General features: G+C 34.7%; 5 protein-coding genes across 8 annotated transcripts; 3 read left to right on the forward strand and 2 right to left on the reverse strand.

Annotated features, from left to right (window-relative positions):
- Window positions 1-2,366: 2,366 nt before the first annotated feature.
- On the reverse strand, window positions 2,367-9,374 carry LOC120778564 (chitin synthase chs-2). Of its 3 annotated transcripts, none has more exons than XM_040110428.1 (13): window positions 9,239-9,374; window positions 8,940-9,178; window positions 8,330-8,475; window positions 8,118-8,244; window positions 7,849-8,049; window positions 7,587-7,771; window positions 6,180-6,713; window positions 5,783-5,999; window positions 4,367-5,448; window positions 4,156-4,303; window positions 3,953-4,101; window positions 3,357-3,893; window positions 2,367-2,920 (listed from the first exon to the last, which is right to left on the reverse strand). In XM_040110428.1, exons 1-13 carry the CDS (start codon window positions 9,286-9,288, stop codon window positions 2,435-2,437), a joined length of 4,101 nt encoding a protein of 1,366 aa, XP_039966362.1. In that variant the 5' UTR covers window positions 9,289-9,374; the 3' UTR covers window positions 2,367-2,434. The 3 variants fall into 3 exon arrangements, with proteins under 3 accessions (XP_039966362.1, XP_039966361.1, XP_039966363.1); XM_040110427.1 differs by having other exon boundaries at window positions 8,330-8,496; window positions 9,239-9,288; XM_040110429.1 differs by lacking the exons at window positions 7,587-7,771; window positions 7,849-8,049; window positions 8,118-8,244; ... (1 more) ...; window positions 8,940-9,178; window positions 9,239-9,374 and having other exon boundaries at window positions 5,783-6,036; window positions 6,180-6,266.
- Window positions 9,375-13,507: 4,133 nt separating this feature from the next.
- LOC120777236 (Golgi reassembly-stacking protein 2) lies at window positions 13,508-15,406 on the forward strand. The gene has a single exon (XM_040108427.1). The coding sequence runs from the start codon at window positions 13,670-13,672 to the stop codon at window positions 15,140-15,142; it is 1,473 nt and encodes a 490-aa protein (XP_039964361.1). The 5' UTR covers window positions 13,508-13,669; the 3' UTR covers window positions 15,143-15,406.
- Window positions 15,407-15,480: 74 nt separating this feature from the next.
- LOC120777237 (zinc finger MYND domain-containing protein 10 homolog) lies at window positions 15,481-17,407 on the forward strand. Its single transcript, XM_040108428.1, has 6 exons — window positions 15,481-15,904; window positions 15,961-16,208; window positions 16,280-16,545; window positions 16,603-16,754; window positions 16,819-17,261; window positions 17,316-17,407. The coding sequence occupies exons 1-6, from the start codon at window positions 15,704-15,706 to the stop codon at window positions 17,368-17,370; spliced, it is 1,365 nt and encodes a 454-aa protein (XP_039964362.1). The 5' UTR covers window positions 15,481-15,703; the 3' UTR covers window positions 17,371-17,407.
- Window positions 17,408-17,434: 27 nt separating this feature from the next.
- Window positions 17,435-18,347, reverse strand: LOC120777238 (40S ribosomal protein S12). The gene is made up of 3 exons (XM_040108429.1): window positions 18,237-18,347; window positions 17,912-18,046; window positions 17,435-17,845 (listed from the first exon to the last, which is right to left on the reverse strand). Exons 1-3 carry the CDS (start codon window positions 18,251-18,253, stop codon window positions 17,578-17,580), a joined length of 420 nt encoding a protein of 139 aa, XP_039964363.1. The 5' UTR covers window positions 18,254-18,347; the 3' UTR covers window positions 17,435-17,577.
- Window positions 18,348-19,224: 877 nt separating this feature from the next.
- Window positions 19,225-21,680, forward strand: LOC120778062 (adenosine kinase). 2 transcript variants are annotated; one of them, XM_040109744.1, is made up of 5 exons: window positions 19,446-19,537; window positions 19,804-20,133; window positions 20,204-20,687; window positions 20,758-20,928; window positions 20,985-21,680. In XM_040109744.1, coding segments are annotated over exons 2-5 (1,023 nt in total). In that variant the 5' UTR covers window positions 19,446-19,537; window positions 19,804-20,131; the 3' UTR covers window positions 21,351-21,680. The 2 variants fall into 2 exon arrangements, with proteins under 2 accessions (XP_039965677.1, XP_039965678.1); XM_040109743.1 differs by lacking the exon at window positions 19,804-20,133 and having other exon boundaries at window positions 19,225-19,537.
- Window positions 21,681-22,002: the final 322 nt, after the last annotated feature.

Raw genomic sequence — 22,002 nt, forward strand, 5'->3', positions numbered from 1 at the left:
TCTCACTGCGTTCACCGTCTTCGGTGCTAATTTCACCACGTCTAAACTTAGCATACCAATTCTTTATGGTCGAGCCTTATTAAGCCAATATAAGCCATGCATATGCTGGGGACCTCTCTGCTGAAACTCCACACTCCAATAAAAGTTTTTAAAAAATTTCTTTCCAAGAATATTGACATTATTATAGAAAAGCTTACGAATTTTTTACAACTTCAACCCATTTTCATTCGATTTCATTAATTTTAGGTATGATATTACAGTATATTAAACATAATATGTTCAATTAATATTAATAAGATATATGTATGTACATAGAGTTTGAACATCACTAAAGTTCTTATATCTGATATATGGAACGCTTGAAGGAAACATGGCGCGATTTCTTACATATTAAATTCAGAAGAAATAATCCCCAGCGAAACTCTTACGGCTATGAATGACGTTGAGCACAACCATTAGCTTCGTTAAAATCGGAAAGGATCCCTTAGAGCCGATTGATGTCAAACGAGGTTTTAGACCGGGTGATTCTTTCTCGTGTGTTTTTTTTCCAATATAATACTGGAAAAAGTGATACGTGCTGCAAATCTGAACCGCAGTGACACTGTCTACTCTAACAGTACAATGCCACTGGGGTACACAGATGATATTAACAGAGCCGTCAGAATAATTCTTGCCAACAGGTGGTACTTTGGGATCGGTAGGCAATTGAGAAGCAGATCCCTCTCTCGACGAACAAAAATTACACTCTATAAGTCTCTAATTATTCTCGTCCTATTATACGGCGCAGAAACATGGCCGATGACGACCCGAGACAAGAAAGCACTAGGAGCATTTAAAACTTTTCCTCGGAAAATTTTTGGATCCGCCCGCGTGAGCGATGAGTATCGAAGAAGATGGAACCACGAACGGTATAAGCTATACGGCGGCATGGATATAGGTAAGCCCACAAAATTCTACGAATACGCTGGCTAGGCCACGTCGTTCGCATGGAAGATGATGCTCCAGCGAAAAGCTCCTTCGATTCTAGACTCTTATGTACATAAGTATATGGATATATAATAATAATAATAATATAATAAAAGAGGTATTGAAGCTTTTAAACAATAAACCCAAAATAAGTTTGACAAAGTTGATAAATATATTGGAAGGCGAATGTATTAAACGAGAATATCAGAACGGCTCCAAAATCCCATGAATACTCATCGAACAAAAAAATGTCTCTCTCTGTGCTTAATATTGAAAAAAGTGTGAAGTTTTGGATTGTGCATACGTATTAAGAAGTCAGCAGAGTATTGGGATCATGTCATATTTTGTAACAAAACTTAAATATTGATTTATAACAATATACCAAGTACTAATTGCTTTTGATAAAACCCAATACTGTTCTAGAACAAATGAATATTATACCAATTTTAAAGTTTAACAAACTTACGGTTAGAGTTTGGGGTGCGTCTCTTCTAAAGGGCTAGGTAAAGTGCATATCTTTAATAATATGATGACGAAGATGTATAATACAGACTTTTTAAAAAATTATTCGACCAGGAACGAAATTTAGTTTGTATTTGATCATATCTATGGCTTAAGCAAACGAACTGTTTCAGGACAATGGCCCACAAAACAAATATATGTTGTGGAAGACTTATACCCGGTTTCACAGTCCATAAATAAGTTGTGCTTAAGATAAAACAGGAAAATAGTGTTTTACAGTTCATACTTAAGCTATGCTTAAGTACTGAAAATGGGAAAATTAAGCATTGACTGTGAAACGCAAACGACTACTCAGTCTGCAACAATGCTTAGCTAAGATTTTATATGGGCACAACTTAGGTATGGTCTGTGAAACCAGGCATTAGGTTTTGTACAATTGTAGTAAAGTTTCGACAAGTTTGCCCAAAGCGTAGAATTCAACCCTGTTACAAATTTGTGGTGTTTTTGAATAACAAAAGTTGCGAAAAGGAGCCTAGCCAAAAAAAAAATAATAACTTTAATGAATGCTATTTAATTGGAGTGAAATATAATATACCCCTAATTTATGAAATAAACAATTTAATTCTCATCGTCTATGCGATTGTATCAATGCAAATAACGATGCTATATTCGTAAATATAAGATTTAAATTAGCTTTTTTCACAACTTTATTTCAAACAAGCAAGAAAGGGCAAATGTTCGCAACCGAACATTTTATACTCTCGCAACTTGCATCATATATGTATGCAAATATATATTCATATAAAACTGCAAAGTTTCGATTCATAAGATAAGGGATATAAACGTTTACTTACCTTCTTAGGTTTTTTAATTAAATCGGTTTATTTACTCAAATATACACTATTTTTGCATAATATGTTTATATATTTTACCAATTTTATTGTCACAATTTCATTTTCAAGTCGTCATTTGTAAACACGACGAACTTCAATAAATATGTAATACTTTAAGAAATCGACCAATCCCCGTTCATGTTGTTAGGTATTATATCAAGAGGCGGATCAAAAGCTGCATTTATATAACCCGTCTGTACAAAGGGCAAAGGGTTTTTGTTAAAGTCAGTATTACGCTTCACTTGCTCTGTTAGACGTCGTTTTGCCACAGAACGTTTTTCGTTTAACATAATCTGTGATTTTCTACTCATCGAAATGTGTTTAACCTTTAACTCGTCTTCACCAAGAAACCGTCGTTCAAAGTTTCGTGGCAAATCACTATAATCTGGTTGTGTTTTATTCCGACTTTCGTGCAACTTAAAGATTGTATGCCGACGAACCATGCTATTGCTTTTGTCGTGGCTGTCGTCGCCATTTAAATTGTCTTCGCCATCTGACGAATCCTCATCATCATCATCGAATCGTCTCGGCCGTTGTAGCTGGCGAGCGATATTAACGGCATTTCCGCGTATTTCTTGTGCCGCATCTTCATCTGTAATCTAAAATAATAACCTTTAATATTTTTAACTTAAGAAAATATTATTATAATATATTATTTATTTTCGGCTAGATAATGGTTTATATGTTTCAACTTTGATATAAATATTCGACTTTTTAGAATATACTTGTATTATTTATTTATTACTAAGTACGCACATGACAAGTGGCATTAATTAATATGATACTAAAAATGTATGCAATTTCATCTAATAACGGATTTGAAATGCCTTGAAATCCTTATTTTTGATTAGAGTTTTGTAGGTTTGTGAGAGCATTTTGCGGTTATTACTAATATTAAGATAAATGTTCATACATATTTCAGACCAAATTTTGTGTTTTTAATGATTTTGTGAAATCGCTGTAAGTACTGGTTTAGAACTTTAACTTCGCGTGGTTTTGATGATAATGGAAATGGCTTAGAACTATAATACTTACGGTACTTGGTGCTCGAAACCAATCTAACTGAGTGGTAGCTAAAAGTTGTGAAACGGTAGCAAAACGATGAAAAAACATTGCAATAAATTGTATAACCAAAATCAATCCGAAGAAAATCACAAAACATAATCCGATTGGATCTAATTCCTTATGACGTCGGTATATGTAAATCTGAGAATTTGTATCATCGTATGTAATATAATCAGTGGGATCAATTGGCCATTCCAAATGTAAATAATCTTTTTTTAATTGGAGCAAGAAGACAATTAGAACAAATATTGAATTTATCATTATAAAAGCAAAAGCAAACATGTTACGTAATTCTCGCAAACTTTCCGCAATCTCGGACTTTTTGTCCTTCGTATGAAACAGTGGACGCAAATAAAGCTTAATTAAATCTTTCCAAAAACGTTTTTCTCTAAGCGATATCTCTCCCAATTCTGAATCAACTAATAAGGGATCATTGACCCAACCAGGTAAATACTCTCGACTGCCATCTTCTACATCATCACCCGGTACTAGACCAATATCGTCATCCTTGTAAAAATTAAGTTTACGAAACTGCATATAACTTCGAAAATTTGTAACAACAATACCTTTTTTACTGTCACTTCTCTTGTGCCCCATGAAACATCATTCATATTAAAGACTGAGTAGATAAGAAGGAGCATGTACATAGATGGAATGGTGATGTAGTAGATGAAACCGCATATTAAAGCGCCGACTTCTTGGGGATGCACTACGCCTACAAATAGGAAATGTAAATAATTGTTATCTAATTGGGTGGTAATTTGAATACCAGCGATGAAAATTTGCATAAAAACCAGAAGGAAGAATAAAGAGGCCGGTGCCAGAGGTCCATCGTCTATCATCTGTATAATTATGCCAATCAGTACAGCCATCATCACCAAGCAATACAAGGAACTTATTACAAAGGCAAGCAAAAGCTAAAATTGAAAATAAATTCTCAAATAATCTGAATAAGAGATCGATATTAGAATGTAATTTACCTGAAATTTTTGTTTTAAATAAATGCACGACAGAATGAAGCAAAACACAGGAACGAAGTTCCACAAGAATGAGCTCCAAATACTTGTGTTGAAAACAGCTACCAAAGCACCCACCATCATCAAGAATATAGTGCCTGGACCCAAAATTGTGCCAACCATTAGCATAGCCTGATAAACAATGTAGGGCGTTGAAATGGAACTGTTATTCTTCACGACCATGTCCGCATCGGAAAGTAAATCAAAAATGTTCGCAATTGTGGAGGGAACCCAGCGTCGTCGTTGATTATAGAATTCATTGAACATCTCGGGTGAATGAGTATATGCGTCCGATGCAGCTGAATATTCTACACGTAAGCCCTGCTTTAAAATCAATGTACATAACCAACGATCTTCTCCTTGATCGTACTGCACATAATGCATGGGCTCGCTCGATACCGTAGTATATTTTTTCATTACACTATTTTCCATTAGTGCACTACCACGAAATAAACTAAAACAACCGGGACTGCAGAGCACACAACCAATTACGTGCTCCGTAGCTTTTTGCAGCCAATGACCTATCGCATATTCAAAGATTTGATACCAGACCATAGGTCCACGACCGACTGGATGAATACGGCCACAAGCAGCGCCCAATTCGTCTATGGCCTTCATGCGATCAATCAAAAGATGTACGGCTTGAGGCTGAAAATCAATATCGCCATCCAATGCCAAAAGAAATGTGTTTTCAGCAATAACCGCTTTGCGTCGTGCCGATACATCTTCAATTTCCATAATGCGGAAACCAAGTAAATAGTACATGTACATGACCTGAGACCAACGCTTTTTATGTCTTATTTTATCTTTATTCTTTAGATGAGCTATCATTTTTGATCGACCTGGTAATGTCCATACGAGGCGACCACCATAAGGTGTTTCGGTTTTTACTGGAGACTTGATCTTCATGTTGACCCCATATACTTCGAAGCATGCCTTCTCTATGCTGACAATTAAAGTTTTTACATATTCATTCATTGGAGGATTTCGAGAATTCTCGCACAGCTTTTCATCCAGCACAAACGCGTCATCGAAAAATATATTGGCTAAAGTAATATAGCATATTAAATTAAATTTCATTAAATAATAAAATATTCAAGTGTTTTAATTTCCTCACATTCCAGAACAAAAGCATTTGATTAACTATACCGAGATAATAACATATACGAATTCTTAGCAGAAAATGTTAATGAATGCAAAGGAAGAGAAATAATTAAATGTAGATGCAGTAATAACTATTACTTTACTTAATTATTAAGCAATTACACATTTAAAGGGATGAATTCCATAAATTACATGATTCTAACTGCCTTTGACCTGGCTTTGTCCATCAATAATTTTAGATAATAAATAGTTACTGAAGTAAACAGAAGTACTCACTCTCAAGCTCATAGTATTCATTATCGGACTTGCCACCATTGATGTGAAGTTTCGCCATACGCCGTGCACATTGATCTTCATCCAGTCGCACAATTGATTTTAGGAACTCCATCATCTCTTCTTGATTCTCATGCCACATTGTTGCACACACAATCAACTGTGGTATTTTGTCGCTTTCTTTTATATATGTCGGCACATTGGACTGCGTTGAGTCCACCTTAAAGACGTCACAATAAAGACGAATTACAAGCTTCCTAATTATAATTTTAAATGTTGTAAACAATCATTTTTTTTAATATATTCTTATTGTCTAAAAAGTATTAATGATGCCCGTTTTGTAAAAAAGGGATTTCCATAAATTTAATTATTGTTTTATTATTAAAATATATTTATTTACCTTTCTCGTGACGTACTCATCATTGAAATCTATTATTCGCCTATTCATTGATATACATTGATCCACCAAAAATTCGCAATACCACGGGCATATAAACAGTTTTTCTGTCGGTGCATTCTTTTCATTTCGTGGCCGCCAAATATGTCGAGTTATCCAAAGTTGAGATAGCCACCATAAGGGCCACAACCAAAGCTTATCTGAGATAAGTGTGTCGAATAAGTTATTATGGTCACTTAATATTAGCCCCATATAATCAGGAACAAATGCATGAAAAGCACAAACATTGGCCCCTTGTAGAGTTGTCTGCCATATAGCAACGGCAACAGAAGCAGGCCCCACCAGGTTCAATGGCAGAGAAAAACTAAATTCTTGTATTTTTATTTTACAAGCAAATTTCGCAAATATGTAACATAAATATGACGAACATATTTGTAATAATAAAACGTAAATAACTGTATTAGCATTGGTTGATATTTTAAAAATTCGTGATGAATAATTCGGACTACGTACAGCAAAGATCGATTCATTCTTTACCTATTGAAAAGAAAAAAATACAAATGAAAATTTTCTTTAAACTGAACTGCCCGATATTTGCCATGACAATGGATAACTTAAGTGTTAACTAAATTAACTTTAAAGGATATTCTTCAGACTTTAAACAAAAAAGCCCTAATTATTATATGGTAAAGTGCGAAATTAAATTCTTAATTCCACTTCGAGTGCATTAAAACGAAATTGTGAAGCATTACAAGTTAAAAAGAGACGGATCTAAAATAAAGATTATTAATAAATTTAAAGCGGAATAATTATATATTATTTATAAACGATACGAGAATGTATTTGTGCAATATGTATATACTCGGCTCATAGGAAAAATTCGGACAGATGGGCCATACAGTTGCATATACTATACATTTATACATATATGTACATACATATATACTACTGTGATCAAATTGAAATGTGAATTTTGTCCATTTCATCTCCTGCAAAGTAGTCCCCTCCCGCTGCAATACACTTATGCCAACGAATTTTACAGTCATCATAGCACTTGGAAAAATCCTCCATTGGTGCCATCAGAACCTTCTTCGATTCAGCTTTTATATCCTCAATTGAGTCAAAACGGTGTTCTCGGAGTGGTCATGAGCCTTTGCTGAATAGCCAGAAGTTACATGGATGTAAATCAGGAGAATGCGGTGGTTGCGGCACGACATTGGTTGAAAATGTGGCGAAATGATCACGAACATCCAATACAATATGAGATGGTGCATTATCGCACTTCTTTGTTCATTAAATTCAGACATAGTAAAAATCGAAGAATTCAATTTGACGTGCAATTTAGCATAGATGTCACTAACAGTACTACCAACTTACTTTGAATTGCTCCCAATTCTCAGTTGCACTCACCGTATTTCGATACACCAATATATCATGCGACTGCCATGCTTCCATGAAAGAAGAGAAGTATTCGGTTAGAGGTTGTCCATGAAGATAAAATCCAAGCAAAGCGAAGACAATAATTTTCGCTGGCGAAAGATAAAGATATGTCTGATATCTAGAACGACTACGACGAACCGTTTGCAATATTTGCGCTATAAAGTCATACCAAATTAAAATAAAGATTAGTAATTCTATATTAACGATGGAATCAAAATATGTAATTACAAACCAACGAAATTATATGAAGTGATGTAATTTTCCCACCAACGCATCGAAACAAGTATTAGTGGAAGGGCGATTATTTGTAACCTCAAGTTTGTTGAAAATACTGGCCACACCAAAAAGGCACTCAGTTGCGCAACACATGCCAAAACGTTTATTATTAATTGACAAACAGATCTCCAAGTGAAATGATGTTCGAATCCGAGGTCTATTGTAGAAAAATATAAATAAAATCGACAATTAAAGATTTTTAACAATTTCAAGCAAGGAGCTTACTTAATATGCTTGGTATGAAACAAACTCCATTACAAAGCATTAATGCGCGGACTGAATCCAGTTGAGGCATTACGAAAAAGAGTAAAATAGCCAAACCGATCGTGTGTAAAACATCAAATAATATAACCTAAAGCAAAATTATGCATATGGGAATTTAAATGTTTCCACTCTTGCACTTAGTTACAAATAGTATTATAATAATAAAAACACACCAGCATAACCTCCGTCCAAGTGGGAGATTTTACGTCTTTGAAAGTGCAAATTCGCAGAGCTCGAAAAAATGTAAACACCTCAGGGGCCGAAAATGCAAAGATCAGAGCCCAAAGCCATGCATACTGCTCCTCCTTGGGCAAAGATGCTGTAAACAAACCATTTTCATCTGCAAAATGTTATCTAGAAGTAGTATATTTTGTTCTTATCTTGATTAGTTTTAGGCGATATAAACAACCGTTAGGTGAACAAAACTACTATTCTCTGTAGAAATAATATGTTGCAAGAATATCAAAATTCTACGTGTACATATATGATACATATGTACATATTTTATCCAATGTGAAGTTGTTTCACTTTTGTTTAAACATAAGTATATTATTATTGGATTTTGGTGTCTGACATTATTTTATAAATTAGTATATTTACCTGTTATGTACTTATGTATTTTTGATTTAAAATGAAATAAAGAGATAAAAATGCATTTTGAGTATTAAACCTGTTTAACAAATTTGTATTTTATGAAATTAGAGTAAAATGCGCCTTTTCATTTTACGGCCAAGTTTCATTAAACGTATCTTGGCATTAATATGAAAAATAATTTTTACATACCCATAGTGTTGCAAATCTTCACATGAGCATTGGCACGAACTTGCGCTACCATCATTAGCAATGATAACTTAGACGTTACGGCAGTTCCAAGAACCACAACAAAGACAAACACATATGTTAGCAACTTAAAAAACTTCAAAAGACATCCTAACTTCGCCCAACTCGCTGCCGATCCCGTCGCCCTTCTTGATGGGGGATCCTGAAAAGTGTCCCATAGCGGTGGCTTGTCCTTTGATTTTCTGTTTTTCAATAAAAATTAACTTAAGTGAATTGAAACTTATTTTTCTCTATAATTATACCGATTTTTAATATAGCCATCATCATTACACTCTGTAGTGTAGCTATTCATAACTGTGAGCTTTTTTATGTACACCTATTTTTCTATTATGTTTGATTTAAAATGTGAACAATTATTCTCTCAAAATGACTTTCACGTTCAACATTTAAGGCAAAACTGATTCATCAATTATTATCAGATGCATTGATAATATCGAAAAATGATCACTTCGAAACATTTTATTGATAAAGAAATCAATATTTGCAGTTGTGATAAATGCTAAGAAGAAGCAGAATTGCACACGAGAAAAACTTCTTTCAGCACTGCTTAAAGGCTTTACATAAACCTTTATAAATCAAAACGAGTATTTAAAGTTACGCAATAATAGTCAAAATGTTTTAATAATATGATAAAATATAATATGAGTAAATGAATGTTATTAAATCTATTAATTCTGACCTATTAACTTAGTGAGTAATGGTTTTTTAGTACCTAATAGTTTTCAACATAACTGTTATATGGTGGGTGGTCGTGAACATCATCCGATTTTCATACTTCCTGAGAAGGAGCTGGAAGGACTTATCCTGATTGCGTTGGGTTGATTTGGAAACTCATCTACATACTGACCTCCTCTCAGTGCCAAGCAACACGTGTTCCAAGATTCATTAAAATATCTTAAATTTCTCGTCTGTCTCGTCGTTCAGATCCTTTTATTGGTATATACAAGTATAATAACTGTTTATCTATCTTGATTATTTTGTTGCTGCTGAGTAAATATTCATTTATTTATATTATTATTTATTCTTTTGAGGAGTGCATGGTTCTGTTAAAAAGAAAATAAATCCAGGAGGCAGTATTTAGCGAAAAAAGTGCGATCTTAAATGAAGAAATTAGAAGTAAAAACAAGAAACGTTAACTTCCATTGCGCCGAAGCTATAAAACTGTTAAACATGCAAAAGATCCCATTCAATCCTTCAATTCCGATCAGTGATCGAGAACGCATTAACGATGAACCACGTCCAGGACGACCATCAACATCAACTGTTGATCAACAGGTCAATAAAATGAAAGAATTAGTGCTTAAGAGTCGACGATTAACAGTCAGAGGTCTTACTTGGGATATCGGAATGATCAGTTAAAACTATTTTGAAAGATAATTTTGGCCTAAGAAGTGAAAGCACGATTGGTTACAAAATCACTAATTTTTTTCGAAAACAGGTCAGAAATCAATTGTCATCAATTGATCAATCAATCAATTTATTGACAGTTTTATTCGATTATTGAGGTATGGTGCACTCTGAATACTTTCTCCCCGGTCAAACTGTCAACAAGGAATTCTATTTGTGTGTATTTGTAAAAAGAGGCCCGACAACTCTTGGTTTTTGCACCACGATAAAGCACCGTCGCATACTCTATTGATTTTTCTTAATTTTTTCGCCAATTTTTAACCAATATCGTGCCGCAACCACCGTATTCGCCAGATTTAGCTCCGTGTGACTACTGGATATTCAGCAAAGTCAAACGACCGCTCCGGGGAAACCGTTTTGAGTCAATTAAAGACATTAAACGTAAACGTAAACCACTATTTCGAAGATTGGAACAAATGTTAGCACAAGTGCATTTGGCCCAAGGGGATTTTGAGCGGGACATCATAGATTTTTAAGAATAAATTAAGAACTTTAAAATTAAGAACAAAGTCTTACTATTTTTTGCTCATAGCAGTCTATGTATTACCTTGACTTTCCTCCATAACGAAGGAATATAGTTTACTTGTAGCGTCCCTTGAGAATGGGTACTAACCAGGCTGTTATGTAGTTTTGGGACTGTTGTAATTGGCTTGAAAGATTTTATAGCCGAGTATACAATGATTTGTGACACTATATCTACAGGAATGGAACATATATGTACCTCCTCCTCGGTGTTGTCTGAAGTGGGTATCCATTAGTAAGCCTAAAGACTACCCGTCCAGCTGTGGTCTGGCTTTTGAAGGTATGCGATGCTATGCATCGATTGTTCCCTTATTTTTTTAATTCGAGACGCTTCCGCCATATTCTTAATATCTTTGGAAACAGATTTCAAAGAACTCTTTTTTCCCTACCTAACCTCTTTTTTGGGAGATTACCATGGTGGTCTAATTATTTCCCGGCTACATGCTTTTTGACAAAAGATCTTTAATACTTGCCGGCAAGATTCTGTGAATTGTTTAACGAAAAAGTTTAGATCCTCTTTGCTCTTGGGTTGAAATGACGGAATCCAGAAATACTTATGTTAGTGGTAAGCTGAGACCGCTGCAACCTAGCTGAAATTGAAAAATATCTGGAGGTTAAAGAAAACATCCTAGTTGCCTTTTTAGACAGAGAAGGTGCTTTTAATAACTTCCAGCCTGTGGCCATACTGGGCATGCTTAAAGACCTGAACACCTGGAAGGACAAGGAGGGCTGTTATAATAATAATAAATTCCTGTAAGATCTAAAAAATAATGGGATACATGTTATGGCCTACGCTGACGATTTGGCGGTTTCGCTAGATAAGCTAGTATAATTCGTAGTTGCCAGTATGTTTGACTGGCGAAGGTTGGCTAACGATCTAGTATGTATATAAGCGTTGCCGAGTTGTAACGCAGACACAGTTCTAGTTAGTGTAGTGAGTGCTATCGTGTTAAGAGCAAATCAGACATAAGTAAGAAATTGTTAATGAGGATAATAGTAATAGTAAAGCGTAATAGCAGGAACAGCGAAAAATGCTACTCCCATCCTCAGTTGCCATCCTTAGCGACCAAATGTGTCAAAAGTTGAACCCGTAGAAATCAGCCACCTTTGTTTGTTTTCATAGTTTTGTACACATCTAAGTTTTCAATTACAATTTTTCATAATATAAAATATCAAAACTGAAAACAAACTATTAAAAATAGTTTATATATTTATAAATAATAGCATTCGACTCTGATTTTGAGTTAGTTTAAGAAAATTTCAAGCATATTGAAGACAATTTTTATAATTACTACAGTATAACGATACTGGCAACCCTGCGTTGTGAGAGAGCAATCAGCTGACACGTTTCTACGGCAAAAATCCAAATGCCGTGGAAATCTACGGCATCCTACGGCAAAGCGGAAGGGAGTAGCGTTTTTCGCTGATCACTTAAATTGCGCTCCCAAAAGATAGGTCGTATCAGGTGACACGGGCCACGGGCTTACGTTGTTGGCTGATCACGCTATAAGGTGGGTAAAAGTAGTAATAGTAAAGCGTAAAGTACAATTAACAAATGGAATTAGAAAGAGAGATAAGTGAATAGGCATTAAATTGAGACTTTTATTTAACAATCCAGTGATGAACTCGAGAAATCCGTTGCAATATCTAAAAAGTCATACGCCTCTATAATTTCTATGAAAATGTTATCTGTGTATATTTATAGCCTTTTTCTCGATTTCCTGATGGCATGGTGTATTTCTCTTTTCGAAGTTGTGTTTTTCGATGTTTTTTAATATGAAGACTACAAATTAGTACCCAAAAAGATTTGATTTCAGATTTGCGCCTTCTCTATTCACTAACATTTTATGATTTTACGTTGTGCTGCTGTTATTCATTTATGATTTCCATTCGGGTTTTGATTATCTTCAATGCTGATGATAATGGTGAAGTTAAATTATGGATTATTATAAAACTTGCATTTAGTTGCCTTGAATATGCATTTTCTGAAACTCCTTATGTGACATGGTTGCTTGTTTGTTCATAACAATACTCTGTGGTGAATATTTATTAATTTATCAGCTGGTAGTTTCTTTACTACATTTATCAAGGGTACACGTCATTTGCAAATGATTGTCAATAATTTGGTGATACCACTGATACAAAAATATTAGTAGGCGTTTTAATATTTTATGATTCTGTTGTTGTTGTAACGGCAGAAATTCTGCCGAGTTGACAGTCCTTGGCCGGATAAAAATCCGGGTCCGTTCCGGTTTCGTAGACCCGACTGTCGTGGGAACGGATTTTATGATTCTCATTTGTGATGGTTCATTAATATTTTCTTGGCTTCAAAAGCATTTAATATTTAAGACATAAAGTTGTTTTGATGGAAGAATACAATTTGATTCAGTTTATTAATAAATTTCTAGAACTTTATTTCTTATCCTTAGTAATTCGTATATTTTAGGAATTTTGCTGAAAACTTGCAAGTATTACATTATGCGTTTTCTTAATTCATTTAATTATACATTTTATTTACGATTTCCATTGTATGGCAAGATTTGATTTTGACATTTAGGGGAAAATTTTAGAATTATTTGCTTATTATTTGATTGTGCCACGCAAAGACTTCAGAATAGTGTTTAAAAAGTTGGATTATTTTACATATATTTATTTAAAACAAATAAAGAATACATATCCACTTATTTTTTAACACCAAGTAGTGAGAGAGCTTGAAGAAGTTACACACTTCTCTATCAAACAAAATGGGTTCAAGCCATAGTGTAGAGGTTCCAGGCGGTGGCACTGAGGGATACCATGTACTGAAGGTTCAGGATAATTCCCCTGGTCAAAAGGCAGGATTAGAAGCTTTTTTCGATTTTATTGTAGCCATAGCTGGAACACGCCTTGATCAGGATAACGACATGTTAAAGGAATTATTGCGTCAAAATGTTGACAAACCTGTAAGATTAACGGTGTACTCAAGTAAAACACAAACAGTGCGCGAACTTACATTAACTCCAAGTAAAAATTGGGGTGGCCAGGGTTTGTTAGGTGTGAGCATACGTTTTTGTTCATTTGAGGGTGCAAATGAAAACGTATGGCACATTCTCGAAGTACATCCCAATTCTCCAGCTGAAATTGCTGGTTTACGTGCATATTCCGATTACGTTATTGGTGCGGATGCAATACGACATGAAAATGATGATTTGTTTACTTTAATCGAATCACATGAACAACAACCGCTTAAAATGTACGTTTACAACATTGATGACGATGCATGTCGTGAGGTAACGATTAAACCAAATTCTAACTGGGGAGGTGAGGGAGCGTTAGGTTGTGGAATTGGTTATGGATATTTACATCGTATCCCAGTACAGGCAGTGGCCTCTGTTATCAAAGCTCCCACTACAATTGAACCCGTACACTCAACGAATACGGCAAACACCATACCACCGATTTCGACAAACGTAACACCAGTTATAACACCTTCGCTGCCTTATGTTCCTCCTTTAACAAACACATTTAAGCAACCACAAACTAATGTGCCAACGGATGTTTCAAACGCAAATGTTGGGTCTGAGAACATTGCGGTTTCAACAACAACAACAGCTTCGCAACAGCCAAGTGTTTTTCAAACATATTTCAATCCAGATGCGATACCCTCAACAGCCAGCAGTGGTTTCGATACAATACATAACACAACTACAACCGAGACACAACAGATTGGTCAAGCTAACGCGTCAAATATCGCTTCTTCTATTAGCACCCAATTTTCTGCTCCAGTTGCTGCTCCCAATTCACAATCGTCACAATTCTACGTTTCTAATGTCCCACCACCGGCGAGCTTGTTTATACCCGGAGCTAGTGAACAAACAACGTCAACTGTTGCAGCACCACAGTTGCCGTATGCACAGGCTACATTACCACCAAATACACCATACGTTTCAACCGCAACGGTACCAATGTATTCAATGGCAACTCAACAACAACAACAATATATGACTGCACCAATGGCATTATCATATCCAGCTGCCCAAACAGTACCCACTTATCCACAAGTACAACCAACAGCTGGACTTTATCCGACACAGCCAACACCTATGCCGCCACAAATGTATGCGCCACAGTCAGTACCAGAATCGAATGCAACCGTTACCGGCACACCTCAGGCAGCAAATGTTCCAACAACAAGCGTGACACACATGCAAGCTATACAACAAACATTTGCGAATTAGTTAAACACAAGGGATCTTATGCAGATATATTAACTTTTATCTTTGTACTAAACTTTTTGTGTTTTATATATGTATGTATATGTTTTATTTTGCTTATTGTTTATAAAGGTCAACAATATTTACAGTTGACTGACAGAATGATTTAGTAAAATTATATTAAAGACGAATTATTAAATTTATATATGTAAATGGCAATGTGAAAAATAGATTCGAAATCTTGGAAAATATATTGATTACTAAATAACTGCATGTAACCAAACAATACATATCGTAGTTTTATTAACATTTATTTAAATACATGTATAAAGTTTTGTATAGAATGAAGTTACAACGATGATCTGTCTGTTACAAATAAGAGCATTTTCGCTTTCGTTCTCGCAACTGTCATGGGAACCACGGCATAGAAAGCTTCACCACTTCGTTGTAACATAATATTTTCACAATCACCTTAGAAACCTGTAGAAAATCATAATAATAAACTAAATCGATCAAGCAACGGGGAAAGAAAGTGTCATTTGTTAAAATTTACAATAGAAAAACTTGACTGAGGAACAGAACATTATGGCTAATTTTGTTTTCCCCGAAGAAATTTCCTATTTTATTGAGAGTATTCGTCCTTTTCAATTGGTCGATATAGGCTGCTCAAAATGGTTGGATGTTCATGAGATGATTATAAAATTAAGTCAACAAGCAATTCTCGAAGCAAGCGAACATCGTGAGGAGGAAGTGAAAGAGTTTCTTATTTCACGTGACAAGTTGAAGGTGATGGTGTGTTAAATTTAGATGTTAATATTTATATTTTTGATTTATCATGGCAGATACTCATACATGAAGCCTACAGTGTTTTTTTGTGGAAGACTCGTGTCTTACCACACTTAATTGAGATCGATCCCAATCCTCAAGCGACTTTTCTCATCTATACGGTACTATTTCATGAAGGCGCTGTAATTTCTCTATTGGATACATCCCTTTTTCATGTGAGTGCATGTGAAGCATTGCAGGATGCAGCTATTGATCTAGTTGACTATTGCGCACTGGCGGTGGCACAAGTAATAGGCTTAGTCAGGTATAAATAACATTTTTTTACTATTAAGCTATTTCTGATTTTTTTAAAATTATTTTGCTGTGGTAAATTAGCATGGGCTATCATGAAAACCAATCGAAACTTGACGTTGACGAGGCTGTATTGACAGAATTAGAGCGGCAGAAACGCGATCTGATTTATAAAATTGGTATGCGTTGCATATCAATTTTATGCTATCTTGCAGAACATGCTGATGCAATATCGTTAAGCGCTTCACGTCGCATGGTGGTCACACACGATGTACCTTGGCTAATGGCAGATTTGCTATTGTTCCGACCATGGCAAAGACGAACCGACAAAGGCATTGAACGATTTATCGGTATTGGCGATTATCCTGGTTATAAAATAATTCATAGTAAAATAATAATTATTATAGATGAAAAATGGATTGCAGTTGAGGGCGCCGATATATCGAAGATATCTAAACAAGAGGCGCAGAGTTGGTTCTGCATACAACAATTGCTATTTAACCAATCTTTGATGACATCGTATGAATTAAACGAGGAACGCAGGAAGCATCTGTCAAAGGTGACATACATTATGAGTAGTAATCTTGTCAAATTTAATATATTTTGTGCGAATGTGATTTCAGTGTCAAGCACTCTTACAAGAAACTCTATTAGACCAAATCCCACCATTGGTTGAGTTAAAGCACTACCTTTGCAATTTAAGTGTTTCTGGAAATCTTAGTGAAAACCAGAAGCAGAAAACAAATTTAGTACTTGAAGAGTTACCAGAAATACGAGAAAAGCTCATAGCTGAAGCAGAACGTATTGGTGGATTCGTTGTTGTAGCACAAAAGCAAGAAGAAATATTTCTGTGCACTGATAAAGATAAAATATTTGAAATCGCTAAACGTTTGAACACTGCTTATAATACAGATTTGCTGGCAGAAATCGAAGATAAAACTTCAGAAATAGCACAAGCCAGCACTAACGTTGAAAATAAAAGCGTAATAACGGGGAAATGTAAAATGTGTGCCACTAGTGCGGTGAAAAAATGCGCTAATTGTAAAATCATTTACTACTGTTCAAAGTAATATTATTAAATTTTATATAACTTTCAGATATAATTTGATATTTTTTGCAGAAAATGTCAACAAGAAGATTGGCCACAACACAAAAGGAATTGCATTAAAGTGTAGACACATCACTACGCGTTTAACTAAAAACCACTTTTACTAAATCGAAATTTATTATAAAAATTCCTTCTTTTTCACTTTGTAGTATTTTTTATTTATAAAAGAACTTTACTGCTCAAATAAACACGACGGGTTTTGTATTTCGTGTTCATTTACTGTCACAAATCACTATATTTGTTGTTATTTTAAAATAGGACACACACAGTGCGTTTAGCTATTTTGGCGTAAATGCTCCTTCACAACATCCAAAGCAGGTGTCTCCTCACCGAAATCCTTAATGACCACAACAGCACATCCACTGACCTTGCGTGGCTTGCCTTCTTTGTCGATCTTGCACAAACCAGACCATTCACCCAATTTCTTGTGCGAATCAACACGGATGAGAGGGATTTGATGTTCATGGCAGAGTGCGGTTACAAGTTTCTTGTAAAGATCTTCATCCATTGAATCAGCAAGGATACACAAAACAGCTTGACGCCTGAACATATAAACAAAAAATATTAATTACGAATCTTGAAAACAAAAAAACACTGCTAAAACTTACTTGTCTAAAGCTTTGCAAGCTTGATGAATACCATGCACCAAACCATCAGCGATGAGAGACTTCTTCAGCACTTCTTGTAAGGCGGTATTAATGTCCATTTTGTCTCCAATGACTGGAGCAGCGGAGGGAACATCACTATAAAAATATGTATTAATATCAATGAGCGCTTCGGAACGTGTAAAAATCATAATAAATCTGTTCATGCAGCATAGTTTCAGAAAGAATTCTTATGCAGTAGTAATTAAAATAGCATTGGCTAAGCTATTGCCGATACCTAAACTATGGCTTACTAAGACTTTAAATAAACAATCACTTTTTAACTTACACATCAACGTCAGCCATTTTTAACTAAATGAGTCGTCTCTGCACTGAAATAAGAGAACAAAAAATGTCTTATAAGTATGATGCACTTCATTAAATACAATAAAATTTTGTATTTTCTTCGGCTTAAAAATTTCATTCCTTTCGTACCTTTTTGACAACCGGAAAGAAAGGAGGTGTCAATTTAGCAACCAACTTCATTTAGCCAAAATGTCAAATTACACTTCAGTGGCGTTTATCAAGCAAGGGTTAATGGCAATGCTGCCATAAATCGGAAAGTTCTCGTTTAGAAATGGATTGCATTTTGCTACTATTGTTACCTAATCAACAACTTAACTATTATAATTCACTTCAAAGCAATAATCGAATTCAACCATAACAAATGATTCAATAAGACGAATCGGCGGCGATTCAATAAGACGGTCAGTTCCTAACATTAAAAAAACTGTCCTCAAAAAACCCGAAAATAAAATGAAAGCCTCTCGTTTTTAATTCATAAATAAATAGAATAAGAGGAAAATCATATTTTATCATGTTAGAGTCAATTACATCCAAATATGCGATGTGAATATATGAAAAATGATCAGTGTAAGAGCAAGTGTTTTATTTTTAAATACCGTATATGCGGTAGAAACAACTACGGTACGCAGAAGAATGAGTATTCAGCTGTTTATATAAGTAGAGACCTTGCGATTTAATGGTTTCGTTTTAATTAATATATAATTATTGAATATTAATATATTAATGATCCCATCGTGTAACCTTTGTATTGGAACAAAATGAGACATTTGATAACATATGATTGTAGGTCAAACTTGCCATCTGTTTTAGCATTTATTAGTGATTGGTGGATGTCGTAAATTATCATTGTAACCGATATTTACTTCCAAAAAGATAACATTTACAATTAGTATATCTATAAATTGGCGTCTACACAAAATTACGTGGAAAAACATTTATATAAATTCTATATAAAATATATACCCCGTAGAAGCTTGACAGTTGGGTGTATTCAAATTGAACACAAGCAACATACCCCTTTGCATATGTTTATGTTTTCATTAGTATGGGTATGAGATTGTATCAAGTGCCATGTGTTTTTAGCGGTTTCTTCTAATTGCTTTCTTGCTTCCATGGGTAAACGTGTGGTCAAGGTGGTCAGTTTACTCGCAGTTTTCCTATAATTTTTCTAACTTGTTAATAAAGTTTTGTGTACAAAAACTCGTCACTTTGGTTGTGAGACTACTGAAACTTAACAGAAGGGTTGACATTTGCAGCTATTTACATAATGAGCGAGCAGTTAAGGTATGCCATATAAATATTACAAAATGACTAGGTCTCATCGTGATTCTCATATATTACTGTTACTATTACTGGAAGGTTAAACATTTTTTATGCCCTTGTCAGAGATAAGTGTAAACTGATAAGTATTAATCTCTAAATTATGGGTTCATAAATATAAATAATTATATGTACACATCTGTATGTATATAGTCTGCTGTGCTCAAAACTTAGCTTACACTTTTATATATTATCGTATTTGACTTTTGTTTTGTCATTATTATGTATAGTTGACGTACTGCTTTATTTGAGTTGGTTCAAAAGATGTTCAGCATGATTTGGAATTTTAGTTTGACGTCATTAAGCTGATTATTGACTGATAATTGATCTTGCTTGTAATATTCGACCGGAAATTGTCACACCAACTTACGTATGCGTACCACATCCGATAATAAATATGTAAACATATGTATGTATGCGTGCATATAAACCCAATGTTCCCATTGGGATTTCAATCCACTCAACTTTACTTATTGCGATTTCTTACGTTACGTCAAACGATCTTTCGGAAAAAAACTTGAAATTCCGAAAATTTTTATACTGCATTCGCACACACAAATGTAAATATTTGAGTGTTTTCATAAATATTTTAATCTCGTTTTCTAATTATTTGAAGATCTTTTTCTCCAGGCAAGGAATATTGGTCGGGTGCGGAAATCCGTTGCTCGATATATCGGCAACTGTGGATGACAATTTTCTGCAAAAGTACGATTTAAAACCAAATGATGCGATATTGGCTGCTGAAAAGCATATGCCGCTTTACAAAGAGTTAGTGGAGAAGTATAATGCTGAATTTATTGCTGGTGGTTCTGTGCAGAATTCATTACGAGTATGTCAGTGGATGTTGCAGAAGCCTAATACGGCTGTATTCTTCGGTTGCATTGGCCATGATAGTTATGGAGATATCTTAGATGAGCGAGCACGATCAAACGGCGTGGATGTACATTATCAACGTACCAATGACGCGCCCACAGGTACTTGTGGTGTTCTAATTACCGGCACACATCGTTCGTTATGTGCAAACTTAGCTGCGGCCAATCATTTTACCATAGACCATTTGCTTACACCTGAAAAACAGAAGCTCGTGGACAATGCCGAGTATTTTTATATATCTGTAGGTGTATTACCTAAATTCTCTTTATGTTTATTTGTGTGCTCATATTAATATTTAATCAATTTTGCAGGGTTTCTTCCTTACGGTTAGCCCGCCAAGCATTCAGCATATTGCCCAACATGCGCACAAACATAATCGCACTTTTCTTATGAACTTGAGTGCACCATTCTTATCGCAATTTTTCCGTGAACCATTAATGGCTGCATTACCTTACGTGGATATACTTTTCGGGAATGAATTGGTAGCAATTGTGATTTTATGAAATTCAATTTTGTATTGATTGTTTTGTTTCCACAGGAAGCGGAAGCATTCGCAGCTGCTCAAGGTTGGGATGATAAGGAATTGAAAGAGATTGGAAAGAAAATGTTGGGTTTACCTAAACAGAATTCCAATAGACCACGTATAGTGGTCTTGACACAAGGTCATTTACCTGTATTACTCATACAAGAGAATTCCATTGAAGAATTTCCAGTAGAACGTTTAGAGCCCAACGAAATCGTCGACACAAATGGTGCTGGCGACGCATTCGTTGGTGGTTTTTTGGCACAGTACATACAAAAGAAGCCACTGAGCGTCTGCATACGCTCAGGAATATGGGCAGCAAGACAAATTATCCAGCGTAGTGGCTGCACGTTCGACGGTTTACCTGATTTCAAGGAATAATTATACAGACTAGAAAGAAATCAATAAAAACGCGAATTTTTTTATATTAAATACATTCGATTCGCATGATTCGAAAAAATAATTTTGTACTACTTAAAAACCGCGTACGCATTATTGTCCTGTTGATTACCTAAGGTCTATTACAAACGCTACCACTTAACAAAGACGAGTTTAAATTGCAGCAAAGCAATAAAATTTTAATAATGAGTGATTTTTATGGCAATACGCTTGATGGTGCACAAAAATTCATTGTTCTTTGACAAATTATGAAAGTTAACTAATAAAAATTTAAAAAGAAGGCAATTAAAAACTTTTGTAAATACAAATACATATGCTTGTATCTTGTTTATGGGCTTTCTCTGGGTTATTTCCCTATTTATGATTTGTTATTACTAATATGGGTGTAGGGAAATAGTAACGTGTACTAAAAAAGATTTTGTAAAATTCTTTAATATGTTTTTGTTAATATTCCATTGTAAAACTAAAATTATACAGACAATAAAAAAACCTTTTTTAATTTGGAAATGTATCAATAATGAAAAAAAAAACAAAATTGAACTACGGTAAGACTCGCTTAATGCGAAACGAGGCTATCTTACCATGTAAATAATCGGGATAGGTATTAAATTTAATAGTTAAATAAAAAATAAAA

Source organism: Bactrocera tryoni, chromosome 5 (assembly GCF_016617805.1).
Source record: "Bactrocera tryoni isolate S06 chromosome 5, CSIRO_BtryS06_freeze2, whole genome shotgun sequence".
Lineage (NCBI taxonomy): Eukaryota > Metazoa > Arthropoda > Insecta > Diptera > Tephritidae > Bactrocera > Bactrocera tryoni.

Excerpts from the sequence above, each read along its gene's own strand:
- LOC120777238 (XM_040108429.1), bottom strand. Across the intron at positions 17,846-17,911 it reads GCTTGCAAAGCTTTAGACAA|GCGTCAAGCTGTTTTGTGTA; the intron begins GTAAGTTTTAGC and ends TTATATGTTCAG.
- LOC120778062 (XM_040109743.1), top strand. Across the intron at positions 20,688-20,757 it reads CCGAGTATTTTTATATATCT|GGTTTCTTCCTTACGGTTAG; the intron begins GTAGGTGTATTA and ends TCAATTTTGCAG. Across the intron at positions 20,929-20,984 it reads TACTTTTCGGGAATGAATTG|GAAGCGGAAGCATTCGCAGC; the intron begins GTAGCAATTGTG and ends TTGTTTCCACAG.
- LOC120778564 (XM_040110427.1), bottom strand. The coding sequence starts at position 9,288 with ATGAATAGCTACACTACAGAGTGTAATGATGATGGCTATATTAAAAAT. Across the intron at positions 4,304-4,366 it reads ATTTAAAACAAAAATTTCAG|CTTTTGCTTGCCTTTGTAAT; the intron begins GTAAATTACATT and ends TTTCAATTTTAG. Across the intron at positions 2,921-3,356 it reads GGTTTCGAGCACCAAGTACC|ATTACAGATGAAGATGCGGC; the intron begins GTAAGTATTATA and ends TTATTATTTTAG.
- LOC120777236 (XM_040108427.1), top strand. The coding sequence starts at position 13,670 with ATGGGTTCAAGCCATAGTGTAGAGGTTCCAGGCGGTGGCACTGAGGGA.
- LOC120777237 (XM_040108428.1), top strand. The coding sequence starts at position 15,704 with ATGGCTAATTTTGTTTTCCCCGAAGAAATTTCCTATTTTATTGAGAGT. Across the intron at positions 16,546-16,602 it reads AGGCATTGAACGATTTATCG|ATGAAAAATGGATTGCAGTT; the intron begins GTATTGGCGATT and ends TAATTATTATAG. Across the intron at positions 17,262-17,315 it reads ATCATTTACTACTGTTCAAA|AAAATGTCAACAAGAAGATT; the intron begins GTAATATTATTA and ends TATTTTTTGCAG.